General features: G+C 37.2%; 2 protein-coding genes across 5 annotated transcripts in view; one reads left to right on the forward strand and one right to left on the reverse strand.

The window, feature by feature from the left end:
• Positions 1-22,634, reverse strand: part of CIR1 (corepressor interacting with RBPJ, CIR1) — a 37,886-nt gene extending 15,252 nt beyond the window's left edge. For both annotated transcript variants that reach the window (XM_040228193.1, XM_040228191.1), the window contains exons 1-7: positions 22,296-22,634; positions 16,991-17,085; positions 12,275-12,348; positions 11,680-11,690; positions 11,528-11,592; positions 10,833-10,881; positions 9,904-10,021 (exon numbers count right to left, since the gene is read on the reverse strand). In XM_040228193.1, coding sequence (XP_040084127.1) covers positions 9,904-10,021; positions 10,833-10,881; positions 11,528-11,592; positions 11,680-11,690; positions 12,275-12,348; positions 16,991-17,085; positions 22,296-22,367 — 484 coding nt within the window. In that variant the 5' untranslated portion in view covers positions 22,368-22,634. The remainder of the gene's footprint in view (positions 1-9,903; positions 10,022-10,832; positions 10,882-11,527; positions 11,593-11,679; positions 11,691-12,274; positions 12,349-16,990; positions 17,086-22,295) is intronic.
• The window catches only part of SCRN3 (secernin 3), a 34,627-nt gene continuing 34,298 nt past the window's right edge, over positions 22,472-22,800 (forward strand). Inside the window, exon 1 of one of the 3 annotated variants that reach the window (XM_040228195.1) lies at positions 22,472-22,560. The gene's annotated coding sequence lies outside the window, so the exon portion shown is untranslated. The remainder of the gene's footprint in view (positions 22,561-22,800) is intronic. The other 2 variants (XM_040228194.1, XM_040228196.1) reach the window with 2 other exon arrangements.

The following is a 22,800-nucleotide window of genomic DNA, read 5'->3' on the forward strand; positions in this document are numbered from 1 at the left end:
AAGCATCTTTTTAAAATTGGATTTTATCCTTAATTGCTTATTGTTCCACTTAAGATTAAAATAAACTAATAAATAATAAAATAAAGTAATAAAGCATTACATCAGCAGTATGATTTAGTACTTGCTGAAGGTATCTTTTGATCTCTCAGTTTTACTAAAATTGATTTATTAATTGCTAGACAATTATTTACATGAAATCTCACGTTGATCTCAACAAAAGATCAGAATTAAAACTCTTAGGTAGATACAAAAACTATAGAGATTGTTTTCATTTTTGTTTCTGTAATGTTTATGCTACCTAAAGTTAAACTTTTAGTTTTGACTGTCTTGATTATGTGACTTTTCAATAAAAATTTTCAGTCTTAAAAAAAAAAAAAAGAAACCCAGTTTAAAGACACTGAGGGGAAAAAAAGACAGATTAAAAGTAAAGATACAGAGAAAGATATACCATGCTAACACTAATAAAATACAGCTGGAGTATCACATTATTTTCAGATAAAGCATATTTCAGACCAAGGAATATGCTTTCAGAACAATCCTTTATGAAAGATAAACAGAGACAATTACATAATGAAAATAGGGCACACTCTCTAACACATAACAATCCCAAATGTGTATGCACCTAGTAAGACAGTATTAAAATATGTGAGGCCAAAACTGATATAAATGTTTTCAGAAATAGACAAATCCTCTATTATAGTTGCAGTGAACTTCAGGACTCCTCTATCAGAAACTGACAGATCTACCAGGCAAAAAATCAGCAGGACGTAGTTGAACAGAACCATTCCCATCAACTGGATGTAGTTGTTATTTACTGAGCACTTCATCCAATCAAAGCAGAATATACACTCTTTTCAAGCTCATATGGAAGAGTCACCAAGACTACATCCTGAGCCATAACCTTAACGTACACCTTAACATTTATAAAAGAACGGAAATCACAGAAAGAGTGCTCTGAGACCAAAATGGGATTAAACTAGAAACCAATAAAGAATGAGCACCAGAAAATCCAAAATATTTGGAGACTAAATAAACACAGTTATAAATAACACACAGAAGAAATCTCAAGAGAAACTTAGTATTTTGAACTAGATGAAAATACAACTGCTGTATAATAAAAAACTTGGGAGCCTCTGTCCCCAATTTGTGGAAGGGAGCCTCTAAATATCAGAGATTTCCTAAGTGATAGCGTCATGGTGAGCCCCTAGAATGCTTATGCCAAGGAGATGAGTCAGGATGGGGCTGGCCACAGGAGAAAGGCCAACCATGTGATTAGAGGGTTGGAGCTTTGAGCCACATGTCAGCCTGATCTACAGGGGAAGGAAGAGGGACAAGAGATTGAGTTCAACCACATGGCCATTGATTCGGTAAACCATGCCTATGTAATTAAACCCTAATAAAAACTCCATATGGCATGGATGAGCTTCCCTGGTTAACAGTGCTCTGTGCATACTGGTGCATATCAACATGTAAGGAAGATGACCCCGGAAGACTCTGTGGAGAGAGGACACTGGAAGCTATGTGACTAGGGTAGGCAAAAGTAAGACAATTTTGTGTTAAAGTGTGAAATTTTTCTTTTCTACATATTGTGTGATTCCGTTTACATGAAATTTCCAGAATAGGCAAAAAAAAAAAAAAAAAGCAGAAAGTAGATTAATGGTTGCCTAGGACTGGGGAAGACTGGGGATAAGAACTGAGGAATGCGGGGTTTCATTTTGAGGAAATGAAAATGTTTTCAAATTAACCATCATAATGGACAGACAACTCTGTGAATATACAAATTCAAAGCCATTGAACTGTATACTTCAAATGCGTGAACTGTATGGTGTGTAAATTATAACTCAATGAAGCTGTTATAAAAACATTTTCAAAGAAATGAAAAGACAAGCCACAAACCTAGAGAAAATATTTGCATAAGACAAATCTGATAAAGGATTGATACCCAGTTATATAAAGAATTCTTAAAACTCAACAATAAGAAAATAACTCTGCTGCTGCTAAGTCACTTCAGTCATGTCCGACTCTGTGTGACCCCATAGACAGCAGCCCACCAGGTTCCCCTGTCCCTGGGATTCTCCAGGCAAGAACACTGGAGTGGGTTGCCATTTCCTTCTCCAATGCATGAAAGTGAAAAGTGAAAGTGAAGTCGCTCAGTCATGTCTGACTCTTAGCGACCCCATGGACTGCAGCCTACCAGGCTCCTCTGTCCATGGGATTTTCCAGGTAAGAGGACTGGAGTGGGGTGCCATTGCCTTCTCTGAGAAAATAACTCAGTGTTAAAAAATGGGCCAAAGGCCTTAACAGACACCTCACCAAGAAGATATACAGATGGCAAATAAGCATATAAAAAGATGTGCTGAATAATATGTCATCAGGGAAGTGCAAAATAAAACAACAAGGTACCACTCTACACCAACCAGAATGACCAAAATTCCTAACACTGACAATGCCAAATGCTGATGAGGATGTGGGGCAATGGGAGCTCGCATTCATTGTTGGTGGGAATGCAAAATGGTGCCCTACTTTGGAAGACAGTTTGGGAGCTTCTTATAAAACTAAAAATATTCTTACCACATGATCCAGCAATTATGTTCCTTCATATTTACTTAAACAAGTTGAAAACTATAACCACATAAAAACCTGCATGTAGATGTTAATACAGCAGCTTTATTTGTAACTGTCAAAAGGTGGTAGCAACCAAGATGTGCTTTAGCAGGTGAACGGATCAATAAACTGTGATACATCCAGACAATGGGTTGTTATTCAGCACTATAAAGAAATGAGCTAATACGCCATGAAAAGACATAGAGGAACCTTAAACGCATATTACTAAGTTAAAGAAGGGCTTCCCAGGTGGTGCTAGTTGTAAAGAATCCACCTGCCAATGTAGGAGACATAAGAGACATGGGTTTAATCCCTGGGTTGGGAAGATCCCCTGGAGAAGGCAATGGCACCCCACTCCAGAACTCTTGCCTGGAAAATCCCATGGACGGAGGAGCCTGGTGGGCTGCAGTCCATGGGGTTGCTGAGGGTTGGACACGACTGAGTGACTTCACTTTCACTTTTCACTTTCATGCATTGGAGAAGGAAATGGCAACCCACTCCAGTGTTCTTGCCTGGAGAATCCCAGGGACGGGGGAGCCTGGTGGGCTGCTATCTATGGGGTCACAGAGTCGGACACAAATGAAGCGACTTAGCAGCAGCAGCAACATGCACAAGTGAAAGAAGCCGATCTTAAAAGGCTACATACAGTATGCTTCCAACAATATGACCTTCAGAAAAAGGTGAAATTATGGAGAGAGTAAAAAGATCAGTGGTTGTCAGGGATTAGAGGGGAGGGAGGGACGAATGCTCAGAGCACAAATGGTTTTTTAGGACAGTGAAACTACTTTGTATGAGACTGTACTGGTAGATACATGCTATCATACATTTGTCCAAACCCATGGAAGGCACAATACCAAGAGTGAGACCTATGGTAAACTATGGACTTTGGATAATGATGATGTGTCACTGTAGGTTCATCAACTACAGCAAATGTTCCACTCTGCTGGGGGATGTTGATAATGGGAGAGGTTATGTACCTGAGGGGGCAGGTGGCATATGGGAACTCTGTGCTTTTCTCTCAATTTTGCTACGACCCTAAAACTGCTCTAAAAAATAAAGTCTATTAAGAAAAAACACAAACAAGACTGAAACAAAACAAACAAAAAGATTAAGAGACATACAGATATATGTGACCATTCACTCTATTAAAGCCAAAAAAAAAAAAAAAAAAAACCCACTTGCTTTGTTGAAAAGCACCACTGTGTATTTAAAAAAATGCTAGTTTCAATTTACATTAAAAATATGAGTAAGTAACAGAAGGTAAGAGGCAATGATAGGAATAAGCGCTACAGAGTGTAAACAAAAGGCCAGTGGGCCAGGCATTTAGTTATGTTGTACTATAAAAATATTTTACAAATATTCAGTCACCACTGAAGGTTATAAGTTTTATATATAATTTTGATATATCTAGAGTGTACAAAAACTTACAAAGTTAAGATGATCTTATCAGTAGAAAAGATATTCTAAACCAGCTTAGCCAGAGAAGCATTTTGATTACCTAATTTAACTTTGTAAAGGAGAAGTAAATCTTATAGCTGGTCTCTGTAAACCTCACAGCTGGAATGTTCTAACAGCACCTTGCAGTTTCCAGTGATCAAAGTAAGTTACTTTATATACTAAACTAAGAATTTCATAATAGAAATAATGTAACACCAGGGGGTGCAGTTATCATGAAATAATTACACTCCTGGGAGATTACAGGCACAAGGCTGTACCCCAGGGGTGTGATTATCCCATGATAACCACATCCACTGAAATTGCCTTATTGCAAAAATAATCTCTATTCACTGGTGAGACATTACTCAATAGGTGATTTTTTTTTAAATGAAAAGATTTTTTAGCTTGAATCAGCAAGTGGATTAGGAAATTGGCCAGTTTATTTTTCATTACATTCAAATTCAGAATATAACATCATTATTTGCTTTCCTATTTGATACAGCAGAGTACTTTTTATTTTGTTTTTGAGAAACCCTTTAGGAGTTTCTATTAATGTTAGTTAAGTGGTACTGCTAAATTCAGGTCAAACTTTAAAAGGTATTAAGTGAACAATACCATTTAAAATAATTTATTTCTATGTATAAGTTTTAATTCCTCTAATATTCATGTATGGATGTGAGAGTTGGAGTGTGAAGAAGGCTGAGCGCCGAAGAATTGATGCTTTTGAACTGTGGTGTTGGAGAAGACTCTTGAGAGTCCCTTGGACTGCAAGGAGATCCAACCAGTCCATTCTGAAGGAGATCAGCCTTGGGATTTCTTTGGAAGGAATGATGCTAAAGCTTAAACTCCAGTACTTTGGCCACCTCATGAAAAGAGCTGACTCACTGGAAAAGACTCTGATGCTGGGAGGGATTGGGGGCAGGAGGAGAAGGGGATGACAGAGGATGAGATGGCTGAATGGCATCACTGACTCTATGGATGTGAGTCTGAGTGAACTCTGGGAGTTGGTGATGGACAGGGAGGCCTGGAGCACTGAGATTCATGGGGTTGCAGAGTTGGACACAACTGAGCGACTGAACTGTTCATTTAAAAATTATAAATGTATAATCGTTGTTAATATTTTAGTCTATCTCCTTCCAGGCATTTTTATTTTTCTAAAAGCATCTCTCCATATGTCTACTTAAAGATGTAAAGAGAAAAATGAATAGAATCCATATAGCTACCTCGTTTTATAATATGCTTTATTTGACCAAATGTTATAAACAATATCCATTCATTAAGAAATGTTCCTATCATTTTTTAATGGTTGCATAGTATAGTATTCCCTTGTGACAATATCCCATAATTATTCACTTAATATTCTTTTATTAGACATTTAGGTTCTCTTAACACAATGCTTTACAACAAAACCTTGGGACATATCCATGATTATTCCCGTGGGACAATTTCCTGTGTATTATTAGTAAAACATAATTTAAACGAACAAGGACCTATTTCCCAAACCTTCAGTTGTTCTTACATACAGCTGAAGCTGATGGTTTTCAACTCTGACAGTATATCAGAAATAGATCAGTAACTTTCATCTTATGTGGTATCATAGATAGTGAAAGTTACTGATCTATTTTTACCATAATCTTTCATAAAGTTCAGTGCTTTGAGGTATTCTTAGAAAAGTAAGACGGGATTTAAGAAATTTGAAATACTGCTTCTTCTTCTTTTTAGTTGATATATCCTGGTACATCCTAATGTGTCAATACAGATCAACAGCTCAGTTCATGTATCTTATCTAATGGCTATATGGTATTTCATTTTGGCTACACTGGTATTCCAATTAATTCCATAATTAATTTATTTTTTAAGATTTTTTTTTTTTTTGGCCATGCCGTGCATCATGTTGGATCTCTGATTAGGGATTAAACCCATGTCCCCTGCAGTGGAAGCATGCACTCTTAGTGGAAGCATGGAGTCACTGATCCACCAGGGAAGTCCCATAATTAATTTAAAAAAAATATACTAATAAAGTGCTTACTATATGCTAGGTACTATTCTAAGCACTACACATGTATTAACTCATTTAGTTCTCATAACAACCTTATGAGGTAGGTATTAGTATAATATCTATTTTACAGACACTGCAAACTGAGGCACAGAGGAGTTAACGGCTTGCTTGAAGTCACATGGCTACTAAGTAGAGAGCAGGGGTTCCAAATCAGGCATCTACGTACTTCCACACCTTCACAGTCTGAATTTGTAGTTCCTTCTGTGTGGAAGGTTGTTCCTTTTGCCTGAGACATCAAATACACGGTTGCATCGTCCTGTCCTCTAGGTCTCACCCTAATATCACTTCCTCAGAGGGGGGGCCTTCCTGACCACCTCACCTAGTTATTCCCCAATTAGTTCTTACCCTAGTATCCAATGTAGTTTTCATCACAGAATTTATAAATGCCTAGTACTTCCTTATTAGTTTATTTTCTGTCATTCCCAATAGAATTATGAAAGAATTTCTGTCTCGGGGGTATATTCCGAGAACCTAGAAAAATGCCTCACACAGAGTAACTACTCCACACTTAATTGCTGAATAGATGAGTGAGTTTATTTTACCGACCCTTTACTGATTAGGTTTATTTAGGGTTATTTCTAATCTTTCACTACTATAAACCTTTGGGCATCTACCTTATCACTTTCTTACTATAAATTCCTGGATGTTGAATTTCCAGTAAAATGATATGTATGTTCTTAAGGTTTTTGATACATCAAATGACTCTTCAAATTTAGCAATTTACCTCCACTTTATCAATAGTAGATTAAAATGTTCATTTTGTCATACTTGCTCTAACACAGGCTGTGTCATGCTTTTACGTCTTTAGTGTAAGTTCTTTTGGTTGCTGAGGACAGACTTTCTAAATAGATTCAAGAGAAAGTAGGTGTATCAAATACCAAATAAAGGGCTATCCTAGTCTACAGTCTACATCCTAGTCTCCTAGTGTCCCAGGGTCCATCCTACTCATGCTCTCCAAGCAGATCAGAGTGAGACAAGGCTGAAGAACAAAGATAGCACTGACACTGCCCCTCCACAGCCAACACGGAAGTCACTCAGCTGGAAGGGCACCATAAGGATGGAGCGAAGGAAAAGATGAGAAAGACATAACCCCTTCCAGGAAACAAAATATGCCTTTCAAACACAGCAACAGATCCCCGTGACTACCGAAAGTAAAGCTCAGAGATATCTGTGCTAATGGGTTCTTCATCCTACTCCACCTTCCTTTGCTTTGGGTTTGATTTCTTTGACGACTTCTCTCCCTTCTTTCACCAGTTGGGTGAGGGCAGGGGAGAGGGAGCTAGTACGTGGGGTTTAAGAGCACCTGCACCGTGGCATCAGCAGGAGGTTCTTTTGTCAGAGACTGTCACACCAAGGAGTCTGTGTCCATATTCCTCACCACTGAGCAATTTTCCCTCTACTTAAAACGTGTGTTTTTTTGGCTGTGGTGGGTTGTTGGTGGTGCACGCAGGCTCTTTTCTGCAGTTGTGGGAGCGGGAGCTGCTCTCCAGCTGCAGTGCTAGGGCTTCCCGATGCAGAGCACAGGCTCGAGAGTGCATGGGCTTCAGGAGCTGTGGCACATGGCTTAGCTGCCCCATGGGCCAGGGATAGAACCTATGTCCCCTGCACAGACAGGCAGATTCTTAACTACTGGACCCAGGGAGGTCCTTAAGATGTGGTTTTTAAAAATGTTGTAAAGAGAGGTAAGGATTTTAAAAAATTCATGTATAATATTTTGTGTGTACTTCTTCTACCCATCCTGACATTCATAACACCACTAATGAAACAGTGTCAAACTTGACGATGGATCAGATTCCTAAACTCCTAATATGAGAACTAGCATCTTGAGTCCAACAGCCTGCGTCCGGCCTGCTGGAAGCAAGCCTGATCTCTAGCTATAGAAGAGAGCCTGAATATCATCTGCTGACTGAGGGTGAACCTTGAGCTCAGAGGTGGCAGTGGAAGCCTCAGCGAGCCCAAAGAGGCGCTCGGAGCCCGAGATTAGCTGAGAGGACGGCGCTTCATGCCTAGAGCATTTGCTTCCGTAGGGCAGCTCTGCCTTTCTATTTTCTGCATCTGGGACTGTGGTTGTTTAGTTGCCAGGTCATGTCTGATTCTGTGATACCCATGGACTGTAGCACACCAGGCTTTCCTGTCCCTCATCATCTCCCAGAGTTTGGCCAAGTACATGTCCATTGAATCAGTGACACCATCCAACCTATCTTATCCTCTGCTGCCCTCTTCTCCATCTGCCTTCAATCTTTCCCAGCATCAGGGTCTTTTCCAGTGAGTCAACTGTCCTCATAAGGTGGCCAAAGTATTGGAACTTCAGCATAAGTCCTTCCAAAGAGTATTCAGGGTTGATTTCCTTTAAGATTGACTGGTTTGGTCTCCTTGCTTTCCAAGGGACTCTCAAGAGTCTTCTCCAGCACCACAGATCAAAGGCATCAATTTTTCAGCACTCTGCCTTTTTTACTGTCCAGCTCTCACATCTGTACACTACTGGAAAGACCATAGTCTTGACTTATATGGACCTTTGTTGGCAAACTGATGTCTCTGCTTTTTAAAACACTGTCTAGGTTTGTCATAGCTTTTCTGCCAAGAAGTAACTGTCTCAATTTCATGGCTGCGGTGACCACCCACAGTGATTTTAGAGCCCAAGAAGAGGAAATCTGTCACTGCTTTCACCTGTTCCTCGTCTATTTGCCATGAAGTGATGAGACCAGATGCCTTGATCTTAGTTTTTTTTAATACTGAGTTTTAAGCCCACCTTTTCACTCTTCTCTTTCACTCTAATCAAGAGGCTTACTTTGGATTACAAGTAGGATTTAAAAAAAATTTTTAAAGGTTCTAAGAGTTGACTCATTGGAAAAGACTCTGATGCTGGGAGGGATTGGGGGCAAGAGGAGAAGGGGACGACAGAGGATGAGATGACTGGATGGCATCACTGACTCGATGGACGTGAGTCTGAATGAACTCCGGGAGTTGGTGATGGACAGGGAGGCCTGGTGTGCTGCGATTCATGGGGTCGCAAAGAGTCGGGCACGACTGAGCGACTGAACTGAACTGAACTAAACAGCTGTTTAAAAAATGTGGAAAATCTCTTGAGTTATACTATCATCCTTTATTTTAAAATGAAGAATTGAAACTCATAAAAAGTGAAATGACTTAAGGTTACAGGGTTAAGCAGGTTATTGCTATTATGATTCATTAAGAATTATTGTTGGATTAGTGTGGCTGTTTGAACAACATACTAACAAGGCACTGAGGAATTTAAGTTAAAACTTCTCAGTTTTAATATCTTCTTACAAGAAGAACTCAAATGATTTAAACCAAATTCAACCAATTTTTCTTAAATAGACAATAACAGACAGGAAGTTAAATAACTTTCAAGTAAAAATTAATTTTAACATATTTAACATCTTTTAAAACTCAATTTTCTCTCTGAAACAAAAATTGCAATTGTGGCTTCTAGTTCAGCTTAGTCCTAAAACTCAGGAGGACATAAATATGAGAAACAACCATTTCTTCCTTCTATTTTTAGGTTACCAACCTGATAAATGATGCTTAATGTATCTGTTACTTTTAATATCAATTTCATAGGGCCCTTGGCTAGAAAAATTAAATCCTAATATACAGAATTTCATATTCAAAACGTATAATCAGAGTTTCCCATTGACCATTTTGGGAATGTGACCTAACCCCAGAAACCAAAACCAAACCAAATCAAACCAATACTGAGAGAGAATTAAAAAAGAAGTTACTTTAGCTTTGTTTGTCCTCTATATAAATTCTAAAACAAACAAATGATGTCTAGTGCCTACCTGAGCCATCAGTGGGAACTGAACTTGCATTAATTCCAGAAAGACCAAACAAAGGACATTCTCGATCTGTGTTGACATGACCCCATTTGTGACATTTAATGCATCTCACATTTCGAACCTGAGAAATAGTAAACATATTTTGGTTATTAAAATACTAAGAACCTAACCACTGTTCAACTCCTTACTCCTTGTAGAGTTTAAGTGAAATTAGTCTTGTTTCTAAAAGATCTCCAAGGAAAGAGACTCCACACATATATTTGGTAAAAGTAATTCAAACACTAAAATTTTTTACTATAAATTGTGTCTAAAAGTTCAGCTGAATCTTATTTCTTTTTGAGCCTTACCTGGTGGCAATAAAACAATGTAATCCAAAAAGAAATGGTAAAACACCAAAAAAGAATGATGTCCTGTCTCAATCTGGAATTCTCTAATTTGAAAAAAGTTAATCTTTGAGGTTTCAATTTCCTAAACCAAGGGCTAGCAAACTTTTCCTGTAAAAAGCCAGACAGTAAATATTTTAGGCTGTATGGGCCAAAGGTCTCTGTTGCAACCACTCAACTCTGCCAATACAGCAGGAAAGCACCCACAAACAATATGTAAATGAGTAAGTACGGCAGTATTCAAACAGTTTTATTTTTTGACCATGAGCTATTCTCCAAATTCCTTGAAAACTGCAGAGACCATTTTCATTATAGCCCTCACTATAAAATTTTGACTCCTATCTTTTATCATGATTTGATATTTGGATTTGTATCTTTGCTATATTTAATGTTTTCTCTCTGAGTCCTTCTACTATCTGATACAAACAGAAACCATAGAGCTTTTCAGAAACCATAGACACCCTTTTCAGCTTAAATACCTTTGGACAACAATATAAAGAAGTGTTTATTTTGAAAAAATTATTCTTACAGAATAAATGTGCCACTTGCCTGAATACCAAACGGCTGATCTCTGATGTTCATGTCATCTTTGGCATATCTATTAAGGAGAGAAAATGTATAAACAATATTAAGAATAATAATAAACTAAAAACAGTCTTACAGTTCTAAGTAAATTATGAAACATACAACTTTAGTAAATAAACAGAACCATAAAATCTATTTAGTATTTCCAAACACCACTTTATTATCAAGTATCCAGTCTGATAATCCATGATTTTAAAAAAATAACAAAAATAAAGCTAAAGACTATGATCAAACAAATTAGCTACATAAGACAAATCATTAAAAATAACTTATCACATTAGTTGCTTTCTCTGGTGAATAAAAAGCAACATAGGATGGGATACCAGATAAAACTGGAGAAGGCCATGGCACCCCACTCCAGTACTCTTGCCTGGAAAATTCCATGGATGGAGGAGCCTGGTAGGCTACAGTTCATGGGGTCGCAAAGAGTCGGACACGACTGAGCAACTTAACTTTCTTTCTACAGTTTCTTTTGGAGAAGAAATGGCAACCCACTCCAGTGTTCTTGCCTGGAGAATACCATGGACAGAAGGGCCTGGTGGGCTGTGGTCTATGGGGTTGCAAAGAGTTGGACATGACTAAGCAACTTACACACACACACACCAGATAAAGTTAATGATACATATTTTATCTTTAAAAAAAAAAAAAACAGTTCTTACTTTTCTCGTGGGGCCCCTTTCTGCCATTCAAATTTGTACTCAGTCTCTCCTTCTGTTTCTTCTTTCTAAAAACATTCATTAAAGTCTTTCAGTATTTCCATAAAATTTCAATCTATTGTAAATAAATCGAAACATAGAAAACAGTACTTTACCTCTTTGTTTTCTTGATTGCATATCAAAAATATGGGAGGAAAAAAAGGTAGGTCAAGTTAAAAACTTCAACATGAAAGTCTGCCATTATATACTACACTATGATGTCATGGTATTTAATTGTAACTTGTAAGAATGTATTGCTTTGACTTTTTTCTTCTTTCACAAGATAAAATTCAAATCACTGTAGGGTAAAAAACAGTACCGAATAAGAGGCAGTACTTTATTAATCTTAATAAAAGATTAATTTCTAATCTTTAAACTTCTATACTTTTCATTGACAGTGAATATTATGCCTTCTATTTACAAATATACTCAACAAGAAGGACTAAAGACACAAATTATAAAAGAATAAATATACTTCTGATGATGTTAAGATTTTCCTCCCTGAAGAACACACCATGAAATTATTATTACACTAGAGAATTACTGTTAGTATTTATCCTACTATATTGATTATAGTATTTTAACATTATTTTATAAAATAGTATTAATTTTAAAAGATGAGCAACTTCTAAAAATGTCTGTCATAACAGTTCTCAATCTTTAGTCACAAACACATCAAAGACTTAAAAAAAAGGAAATTGAAGCAAGTACCTTTTTTAGCCCCTGGTGGAGCCTCATACATGAAATTAAGGCCATTCTTTACACGTTCATCTCCCATTAGCAATCTAAATCAAACAAGAGATAAATTTTCAAATTTTTTTGTAGGAGGAAAAATACTACAGAATAACTGTCCCTCCATACCCCTAAATTCCAAGGGAATTAGGATAAAATGTTTTTATTAGCGATAAAATTTCAAAACTACTCCTCTGACTAAATGACATCTGAAATTTATGAATGAAAATTCCAGCAGTGCTGCCCCTTTAATAACTGGTTCTGAGACCTTCTCAATACTTGAAAGAACCCAGCCCTCCCAACTGAAATGAGGGGAAAATGCCATGCTTTCCCTCACATGCTTTTCTTAAACTTTGAAATGTTGTCTTAAAATCCTATATGCCAACACATATTTAGAATTAAGTTAAATAACATTTTTTCTTAATTGTGAGGAATCAGTTTAGAAAAATAAGTCTCTCTGGATTTCTTTAGGAAGTCAAATCCAATTAAAGCTTACAGGAGTCAAATTCAGTAACAGAGTAAATAAAATTCTTTCGCAAGGCCAATGAAGAGAGAATAGTTTAAAGAAAATCTACAACAAGTTAATTACTATGATGGATTCACTATCTACTGCATCTTAAAAATCATTTTTTAATAATTTCTTTTTCAACACCGAATGTTCCCTGTTTGGAGAACATTGTTGTTCCATTGTTCTGTTTAGAGATATGTTCTGTTTAGAGATATATGTTTAGAGAATGTTGTTCTGTTTAGAGATACACTGTGCTTTTTAGAAAAAAATAGCTCTGCGACAAACTGAATGAATAATCAAGTTAAACCTTTTAATTCATAAGATCTATGTAAAGTATTGATTAAAGAGAAGAAACCTAAGGAGTAAACAGAATTTCCTCTTATATTTGGAAAAGGCTATCACAAAGTATAGCCTACATGATTGTAAGTCTTCTCTCTCTTATTTCCACTGGAGTTGACAAATAACTGTAAAAGAAGAAGAGGGCAAAAGCACAACAGAATCTACCTCCATACCGTGGGATATGATTCAGCAATAAAAGGGAATGAACCAATGACATCTGCTACAACATGGATGAACTTCAAAAACATTATACTAAATGAAAGAAGCCAGTCACAAAAAGCCACGTATTGTATGATTCCATTCATATGACATTTCCAGGATAGGTAAATCTGTAGAGACAAAGTCAGTGGTTGCTTAAGTCTGAGAGGAATTGGGAGGCCAGGTTGTGGGAATGGGAAGTGACCGCTACTGGGTACAAGATTTCTTCTTCAGATGGTGAAAATGTTCTGAATGAGTTATGGTGATGGCTCCAAACTTTAAATATACTAAAAACCAACATATACTTTAAAGTTCATAAATTATATTAACACTATTTAACAAATTAATATGAAGCACACGAAAAGCTCAATATCACTAGTTATAGGGAAATGTAAATCAAAACCATGAGATACCATGCTGCATTCGTAAGAATGGTTATTTTTTTTTTTTAAAAAAAAGGAAAATAACAAATGTTGGCAAGGATGTGGATAAATTGGAACCCTTATGCATTACTGGTGGGAATGTAAAATGGTGCAGGTCCTATGGAAAACAGTTTTCTGGTTCTTCAATAGTCAAACACAGAACTACCAGATGATCCAGCAGCTCTGCTCCTAGGTATATACCCAAAGGAACTGAAAGTTGGGGGCTGAACAGATACTGGTATGCCATTATTCAAAATAGCTAAAAGATAGAAGCAATTCAAGTGTTCATTATGGTTGAATGGGTAGACCAACTGTGGTATGTACAAACAATGGAATATTATTTGGCCATAATAAAAAATAAGCTTGATACATACTATAATATGGATGATTCTTGAATATGTTATACTAAGTGAAGTATGCCAGATACAAAAGGACAAATATTATATAATTCCACTCACATGATGTACTTAGGAAAGACAAATTTCATAGAGGCAGAAATAGTGTTTACCAGGGGCTAGATAGAGGCAGGGGGAACAGAGTTTAATGAGTACAGAGTTTCTACTTGGGGTAAAGAACAAAAATTTTTGGAAATAGACAGTGGTGATGGTATACAACACTATGAATGTAATTAATGCCACTGAACTGTGCACATAAAACAATAAATTTTATGTTTTATATATTCCCTTTCAAAAAAGCATTTCATTTACAGTGAAACAAAAATAATATAAAATCAAAATTGGAAGATCAATTCCATTTTGTGCAAAACTCAGTAAGTATACAAAATAAAAGGAAAAGCTACTATATTAGTATTTATGTTTTAACTTCAACTAAAAACCTATACAGGTTTTTTCTTTTCCCTTTTTTTTTTTTTTTTGCTGTTGACTCTAAGTAGAGTGAAATGTATAGATGTTCTAACATCCTTTTATTTATCCATTCAGAATAATAAATATGATTGTCATGTTTAGGGATCAGTATCCACAAACACTAATATCTAGGACATTTAAAAATTTAGAAGGGAAAAAATAGAATACTAAGGAACAGAACTATTAAAGACAACATTTTTGAACAAGGAAAAATGAAAAACGTAGCAAATCACTCCAAATACTCATAAATCTGCTTTTATATACGTGTAAGTTCAAACAACCAACGTAGAAGCAACAAACAAACCTAATGTCCAGACCCTGGTTTCTAAGTATGTTTCTCAAATAAAAGGAACAGGTTGATTCCAATGCTGCAGCAGGGAAAAATAAAAGACAAATTTTTGATGATCTTATAGTGTCATGAAGTAGTTTTATTTATTTATTTTTTAAAAGGATGGAACATGTTAAGTGGACATAGGAGTCAAGATGACAGAGTGGGCAAAGGTCAAAATTTGAGCAAAAAAGTATTCGAGTATTGAATTATAACAAATTAAGTAAATATCTGAGTCCATAATGATAGGAATAAATTATTAAATAAATAAGTGAGGGCAAGGGAAAAATCCTCTTTCCAGTGAAATTCAAATTTAAAAATGTAGAGGAATTTAGAGAAACAGAAAACCACTGTTAGAAAACCACAGTAACAATTGATGCAGGCAAGAACTATCAATGAATAATAATATTAGTGGGCAAAATTCAGGGAGGAACAAGCTATTTGCATGGGTTCTTACACTTCCACCTCCACGAGCTCTTTCAATTAATTAATTAATTTTAATTGGAGGAAACTACCCTACAATATTTTGGGTGTTGCCATATATTGACATGAATCAGCCACAAGTATACATGTGTCCCCCCGTCCCGAACCCCCTCCAACCCCCCGCCCCATTCCATCCCTCTGGGTTGTCCCAGTGCACTGGGTTTGAGTGCCCTGTTTCATTCATCCATGATCTCCTTATTGGTCTAACTCAACTATACTGCTGTTTCCTAATACACTCTCCACCTTCCCACCATGCTCATCTTTAATAAGCTTTGACTATATGCAGATCACAGCTTTTCCACAGTGGTGCTACTGACATTTTGGCCTTGACCATTCTTTGGGTACACTGTAGGCTGTTTTATAGCATCCCTAGAATCCACCACTAGATGTTGGTAGCACCCAACCCCTGAGTTATGACAATCAAAAAATGTATCCAAATGTTGCCACATATCTCCTGGGGCAATAATGGCCCTCAGTTGAGAACAATGCCTCTAAATCTTTACCCTTCTTCAGAGTTCAGCTTTGAACTATGTCAAATGTCACCTTTCTTTTTCTCCTTGCCACTCCTTTTTCCCTCACCTCTTTCATAAAGTCTTACCTTGTTATCCCAAATGGAATTATTTTTGTCTTATGCTAGGCTGCCACAGTTTTTATAACAGTGTTATTTTCAATTAGTTATTATTTTCAGCCGTGAACTATACGTATGTACATATCCATTATTAGACTTTCTTGAGGCTAGACAGAAGCTATGCATCACACTTTTATATTATAGGGTGCTACAATTTCATTTGCTGCCTTGCATGAAGAAGGTACTCAATAAAAGTCAATCAAATTAAATTAGTGAGAAAAGTACTTAATTGAATAAAATGTTTTATTTCTCTAATTTTGCTCTCAATACACTATATTTCAAAGAGAGTATTTGGTAATAGTTTAGTATTACTTTGCTTAAGATCCATCTTTTGATGAAATATAGGACTGACTGGAAGAGAAAGTATGACTTATCAAAAAGCACCACTATTTATTTGTTTGATTAACCAAAAGAAATCAGCTTCAGAGTTAGATGTGCAAATACAAACATAAAATGACAATAGCCAGGGGTAGGGGTGGATACTGTACTATATAGTAAGCCAGTGAGGAACTCTAGCTCTTATCCTATTAAAAGAACAGTGACATGCAGGTCAGGTAAAGACACTTTACTTCTTGAAGCTATCTTGCATATCTTTTCATTTCAGTGTATGTTGAAGAAATATCTTTGTACGAGGCCTTAGTAGTTCAAGTATAGACATTTATTTTTCTTCCAAGTTTTGAGTAAGTTGGAACGTCTCTATAAACTCTATATGGAGTGTATATTCACATCAATCTATATTTTGTGTGAATTATGGGTAAGGTTGGAAAAAGTGCCCATCTACCAATGTAAGAATAAAGATAGTTCACAGGGAATATAATCCTATCATTGGGGGCATTCAGTTAAAAAAAGCTAGTATATGACTCAGTAAAGGATATTTTCATGCAACTGATTACTCTAAAAAATACCAGCAGAGTGGAATTTCTTACCTGTTATCATATGATTCTTGTTCTTTTAGATATTGTTGCATTAACTCTTCTTGTTTCTTCTTATCATATGATATTTTCTGTTCTGCCATCCAAACCTAAATTAGTAAAGTAAAAACTTAAATAAGTTTGTTCTGTTTTATAATAAAACATAAAATGCTATTCTATAGTTTACAACATATCTATTTTGGTCATAAAGTCACAATCACAAAACAAGAGTTGAAAATTTCATTTTATGCTTTGATGCAAGTCCTAAAATATAATTACTCAAAACAGCTAAACTTTCAGTCAAAGATGTCAAACTTGAGAACCACTCTGAGCACTCAGGGTACAACAGCTTCTTGCCCTCAGTCCCTCATATGTTTCAGAGACAAGAACAACCATCTCTCTACATGGAATATGTCTAGTCCAGGAAACACACAGGGCACATCATTGGATGCCAGGAAGTGTCACTGATACCCCAAGAGAGGAAAAATGGAAGACAAGGAGGAGGAAAAAAGGAAAGGAGATGAAAGATAGTTGTAGAAAAAAGGGAAGGAACAAGAGAGAAAACTGGAGAAGGAAATGGCAACCCATTCCAGTATTCTTGCCTGGACAGAGGAGCCTGGGGTCACAAGAGTTGAACATGACTTAGCAACTAAACCACCAAGAGAGGAAACAGATGGAATAAGAGACGCATCTGATATCCTGCAGTTGCTCAAGGGCACCACCACCACTGGCTGAGTACGTCCCTATGTGATATTCTCAGAATCATAAAAGTGGTGAAGACGGTAAAAAGCCCACACAGCTTATGCAAGGATATTTAATCATGTTACCTCCGGGTTTAAAAGATATCAGTCTCTTCCCACCTTCTTTAAAGTAAAGGATAAAGTGTTTGATAACCACTCAACATAAATAGCAAGGCAAAACTGTCTCTCTCAACAAGCTGTTTTAAGAAGGTAAATTTAAGGAAAAATATTTAACACTTACATTGATAAATATTTAATACTTAAATTGATAAAATAATTAATAATTATAATGGGCCAGATAAGTGTGGGGAGGACGACTGGGGACAAGACTGCCATTATTCAATTTTAGACACAAAACAGGAGTAGTTATTAGGATTTAATAGTACTCAGATAGGTAGGTTTTATGGGGACCACAATCTGAGATGTGGACAAGGATTAATATGAAGAGTAAAAGCAAAAACAGAAATGAAAAGAGAATCCTTCAGGGAGAGACTATCCTGGAAATTTCTTTTGTATAAGTTCCTAAAATTTCTTCTACTGTCTTCATAACTACCATAATATAAATGTCATAACCAATATAACATTACCAATGTAATGTTACAGTAGAAGAAAAGTCTACACTTGGGATAGACAGTAAAAGGCACCTTTGGAATTTTCACTATAGCTCAAAATGCGAACAGTTGAAATAGAGAAATGCAAGATGTCATTGCCTGATCAAATAATTCATTAATAATAGCCTCCTAATGATTAAGATACTACTTCTAACAATAACTACCATTTATTTAAAGCTTTAGATTTACAAAGTTATTTTACAAGTCTCATTTGCTCTAGAGCTGACATACATGAATATTTATGATGGATTAAAATAAAAAGTAGTGAAATATATTCTCGCCTACAAAATGCTCAGAATCTGCTAATAGAAAACCATACTAACCTTTCTGTATGTTTAAGATATTTTATAATAAAAAAGATGTGAATTGTGTAAATAAATAGTAACAATGTTTGGGTCTGGGCAGTGCAGGAAGGGGGCACATCGTGATTGTGTTTTTCATAGCTTATATTTTTATATGGTTGCATTTACGCCAATAAATCCTCATCTGGGGAAAAACAGTAACAATAAAAATGGATAACAAAATACATTCAATGTAAGGAAACAGAACAAGACAGTGATTAACTCTAGTGGGCAGAGAAAAAGGCTGATATAATAGAATACTTTATAGCCAAGTTTTGGTTTTTAGAAGTTCTTTATTTTTTAAATGACATAACTATACTCACATTATGACAAAATATGGTCCACTGGAGAAGGGAATGGCAAATCACTTCAGCATTCTTGCCTTGAGAACCCCATGAACTATACTCACACAGAGCCAATATTATTCCTGTCTTGTGTATCCTTCCAAGGATGTTCCCATGGATACACACATAATATACAGAACATAATATAAACACACACATACACACGCATTTTTGGTCCCTCTTTTCATGAATGGTAACATATACAGATGGTGATGCCATGAAATTAAAAGACGCTTACTCCTTGGAAGCAAAGTTATCACCAACCTAGACAGCATATTGAAAAGCAGAGACATTACTTTGTCAACAAAGGTCCATCTAGTCAAGACGATGGTTTTTCCACTAGTCATGTATGGATGTGAGAGTTGGACTATAAAGAAAGCTGAGCGCCAAAGAATTGATGCTTTTGAACTGTGGTGTTGGAGAAGACTCTTGAGAATCCCTTGAACTGCAAGGAGATCCAACCAATCCATCCTAAAGGAGATCAGTCCTGGATGTTCATTGGAGGGACTGATGTTGAAGCTGAAACTCCAATAGTTTGGCCACCTGATGCGCAGAGCTGACTGATTTGGAAAGACCCTGATGCTGGGAAAGATTGAGGGCAGGAGGAGAAGGGGACAATGGAGGATGAGATGGTTGGATGGCATCACCAACTCAAGGGACATGAGTTTAGGTAAACTCCGGGAGTTGGTGACGGACAGGGAGGCCTGGCGTGCTGCGGTTCATGGGGTCACAAAGAGTCGGACACAGCTGAGTGACTGAATTGAACTGAACATATACAGCATGCATTTATGTATGTATGCACATATAATACAGCATACATAAACAGAGAAAATGTATAAAATAAAATTCTATACCATGGAGATCACTCCCAGATCAGTAAACAAAATGGTTTATTTTCCAGGAGGGTAGGGTGCTGAAGAGGATCATTTCTTTGTGGAGCTACACCATCATTTATTTAACCAATCTCCTGCTGTACTGGTGGATATTAAGAAATTTCCAACCTTCTGTTATTACAAAGGCAGCTGCAATAAGTAACCCTGTTACACAAGTAGCTTCAATGTGTTAAACAGGATTTTGAAGCGCATTACAATTTTGCCAAGGGAAAAATAGGGTAAGATATCACTGGCAGAGGGAACAACTGAGATAAAGATCCAAAGATGAAAACAGGAATTGAGTAGTTTGATTTTACTGGAGCATAAAGTCTAAGGTTGGAGACTTTCCAGCTAGGCTAGTGGTTAAGACTCTGTGTTTCCCCTGCAGGGGGCATGGGTGCAATCCTTGGTTAGGGAACTAAGATCCAGCATACTGTGGGGCCAAAATTAAAAAAATAAATAAAATTTAAAATCTAAGATGGGAGAATAGCAGTAAGGGATGATGAAGGAAAAATTAACTGGAGCCTGGCTATCTGGACTTAATTCTGGAGAATTTTAATAAGGAGCTGAAGAAATCAAAGTTGTGCTTTAAAATGACTACTCTATGGAAGCAACCCAAATACTCATCAAATGATGAATGGATAAATAAAATGTGCCATATCTACACCATGGAATTATTCAGCAATAAAAAGGAATGTAATACTGATATACTATACAGCATGAACTCTGAAACATTGTGCTAAGTGAAAGAAGCCAGTGACAAAAAAACCCATATGGCATGATTCAGTTTATATGAAATGTCCAGAATAGGCCAATTCACAGAAATAGAAAGCAGATCAGTTGTTGGCTAAGGCTGGGGAGGGGGAGGATTAAGGACAAATGGGGAGTGACTGTTAGTAGATACGGGTTTTGGGGAGGGTGATGAAAATATTTTAGAACTGTTTTGGTGATGACAAAATTCATAAATATACTAAAAAATATTGAATTTTACACTTTATATGAGCGATTGTATGGTATGCTAATTATACTTCAGTAAAACTGCTAAATAAAAAAATAATTATTCTGATCGGTAGAGAATGGATTTGAGAGGGGTCAAGACTGGCAGCAGAAAAATCAGTTAGGAAATATAGCAATCTAGGTGAAAGATGATCAGGGTCTAAGCTAAGATGCAGACAATAGTGACAAGGAGGAGAGATGGATTCAAGAGATACTTAAGAAGTAACAGCAATAGAATTTATTAGCCAACTAGATAAAGCAGTGATGGAAAAAGCTGAATCTTATTTCTGGCCTGGGTGACTGGATGCAGGTTGTGTTACTATCTGCATTTCCTACTGATATGAGAATAGGAGGTATAAATGCAAGAGCAGATTTAGAATAAAAGATAAGTTCCATTTCAAATATGTTGAGTTTGAAATGCCTGTAAGATATCGAGATGAAATTGTCTACTATATAGTTGTGTTCAGGTGCCTTCAGTTAAGGCCTAAGATCTGGCAGTGTAGAGCTGAGAGTCAGGAGTGAAAAAAAGGGGTCATTAAAATTTTGAAATTGGCTGTGACTGTTCAGGAAAGCATACAGAATAAGCAGTATGAAACTCTGGTCACCACCTGTATTTTAGGAATAGTCTAAGGATAACAGTGTGTGTGGGCCAATTAACATTTTATTGTGCACTCCCTCTATGTAGTAGGCAGAGATCAAGGTTGTGTTTTAAAGTCTTTATCTACACCATCTTATGTAGTCCTCATAACAATTTCAAGTCATGGCAACTGATATGGATCATTCCTAATTTACAGGAGACTCAAGATGAGAGATATTAAATATTTTATGCAAGGTCTCAAGGCTAAAAGTGACTGTGCTGGAATAACAGAATATAGGTCAGGTTTCAATGCTCAGACTCACCCTACTTCAGTATTTCCACTGCTGTAATATTCAGCATACTTTTTTTGTACTGGATCTAATCGACCTGTAAGTGGTCATTTAAAAAACCACAGCTCAGAGGTCGCCAGACGCTACAAGATTAGGTGGGATAAAGAGGAAGCAAGGTGTGACTTTCCTTTCCTTTTCAGATCTATCTAGTCTTTTTTTGTATGGGACAGCAGAGCTCAGAAGCCGTGATCTCTGAGATTCTAAAAGACAATATTAGAATCCGCTGAAGGAAGTAATGAAGAACCCTGTTACCAGTCTTCATATCTCGACTCTTTACATTCTGGCTGACAGAGCCGAAAGAACAGACGGAGCAGCCTTTTCCCTGGCTAGTGTAAAATAAACCTCGAGGGCCAGCGGCGAGGGACAAGAACGCCAGGGCTTTAGGCATGGAGAAAAGGCGGCTGTCCCAGGGATTCCATACACACCACCACTCTGACCTCCAGGAGGTCCTAGGAACCCAGGCGCCAAAGGCCTGCTCATCGTACTCACTTTTTTGATGTTGGATTTGGAAGCAGGATGAAAGTCCTTCTTGCACATGAAATTGGCGAAGGATTTCCCCATTTTGGAGGCTGAGCTGGGGTATGCAACCACTAGGTCTGAGAGAGGCAACGTAAACAAACTCCGCCGCCTAACCGGAACTGCGCCTCCAGTAGCAGTAGGAACTTCCGGGGTCAAAGGGGACGACTTCCGGCAACTAGCTCTTCTGCCGCCCTTTCTCAGTTTTCCCCTTTCACTTCGGTAGCTCGGAGGCCAGGTGAGGGGCGTGCAGGGAGGGAGGGGCGAGCGAGCCTAGTAGTTGTAGGAAGTAGGAAGCCCAGAATTGCGGAGTGGGGTGGGGGGCGAGAGGTTACTGAGAGGCTCCTAGGAGGGGCTTCTGGGAGGGGCGCGGGCCAAAGCTGCGCAGTCCGCAGCTGTCTTCGGTGCTAAGTGTGTGCTGGGCGGCGGCCCTTTCGCAAGAGGTTCTTGAAGTCCGAGCAGTTTATTTTGTGAACGT

The sequence above is a fragment of the Oryx dammah genome, unplaced genomic scaffold (assembly GCF_014754425.2).
Source record: "Oryx dammah isolate SB20612 unplaced genomic scaffold, SCBI_Odam_1.1 HiC_scaffold_27, whole genome shotgun sequence".
Lineage (NCBI taxonomy): Eukaryota > Metazoa > Chordata > Mammalia > Artiodactyla > Bovidae > Oryx > Oryx dammah.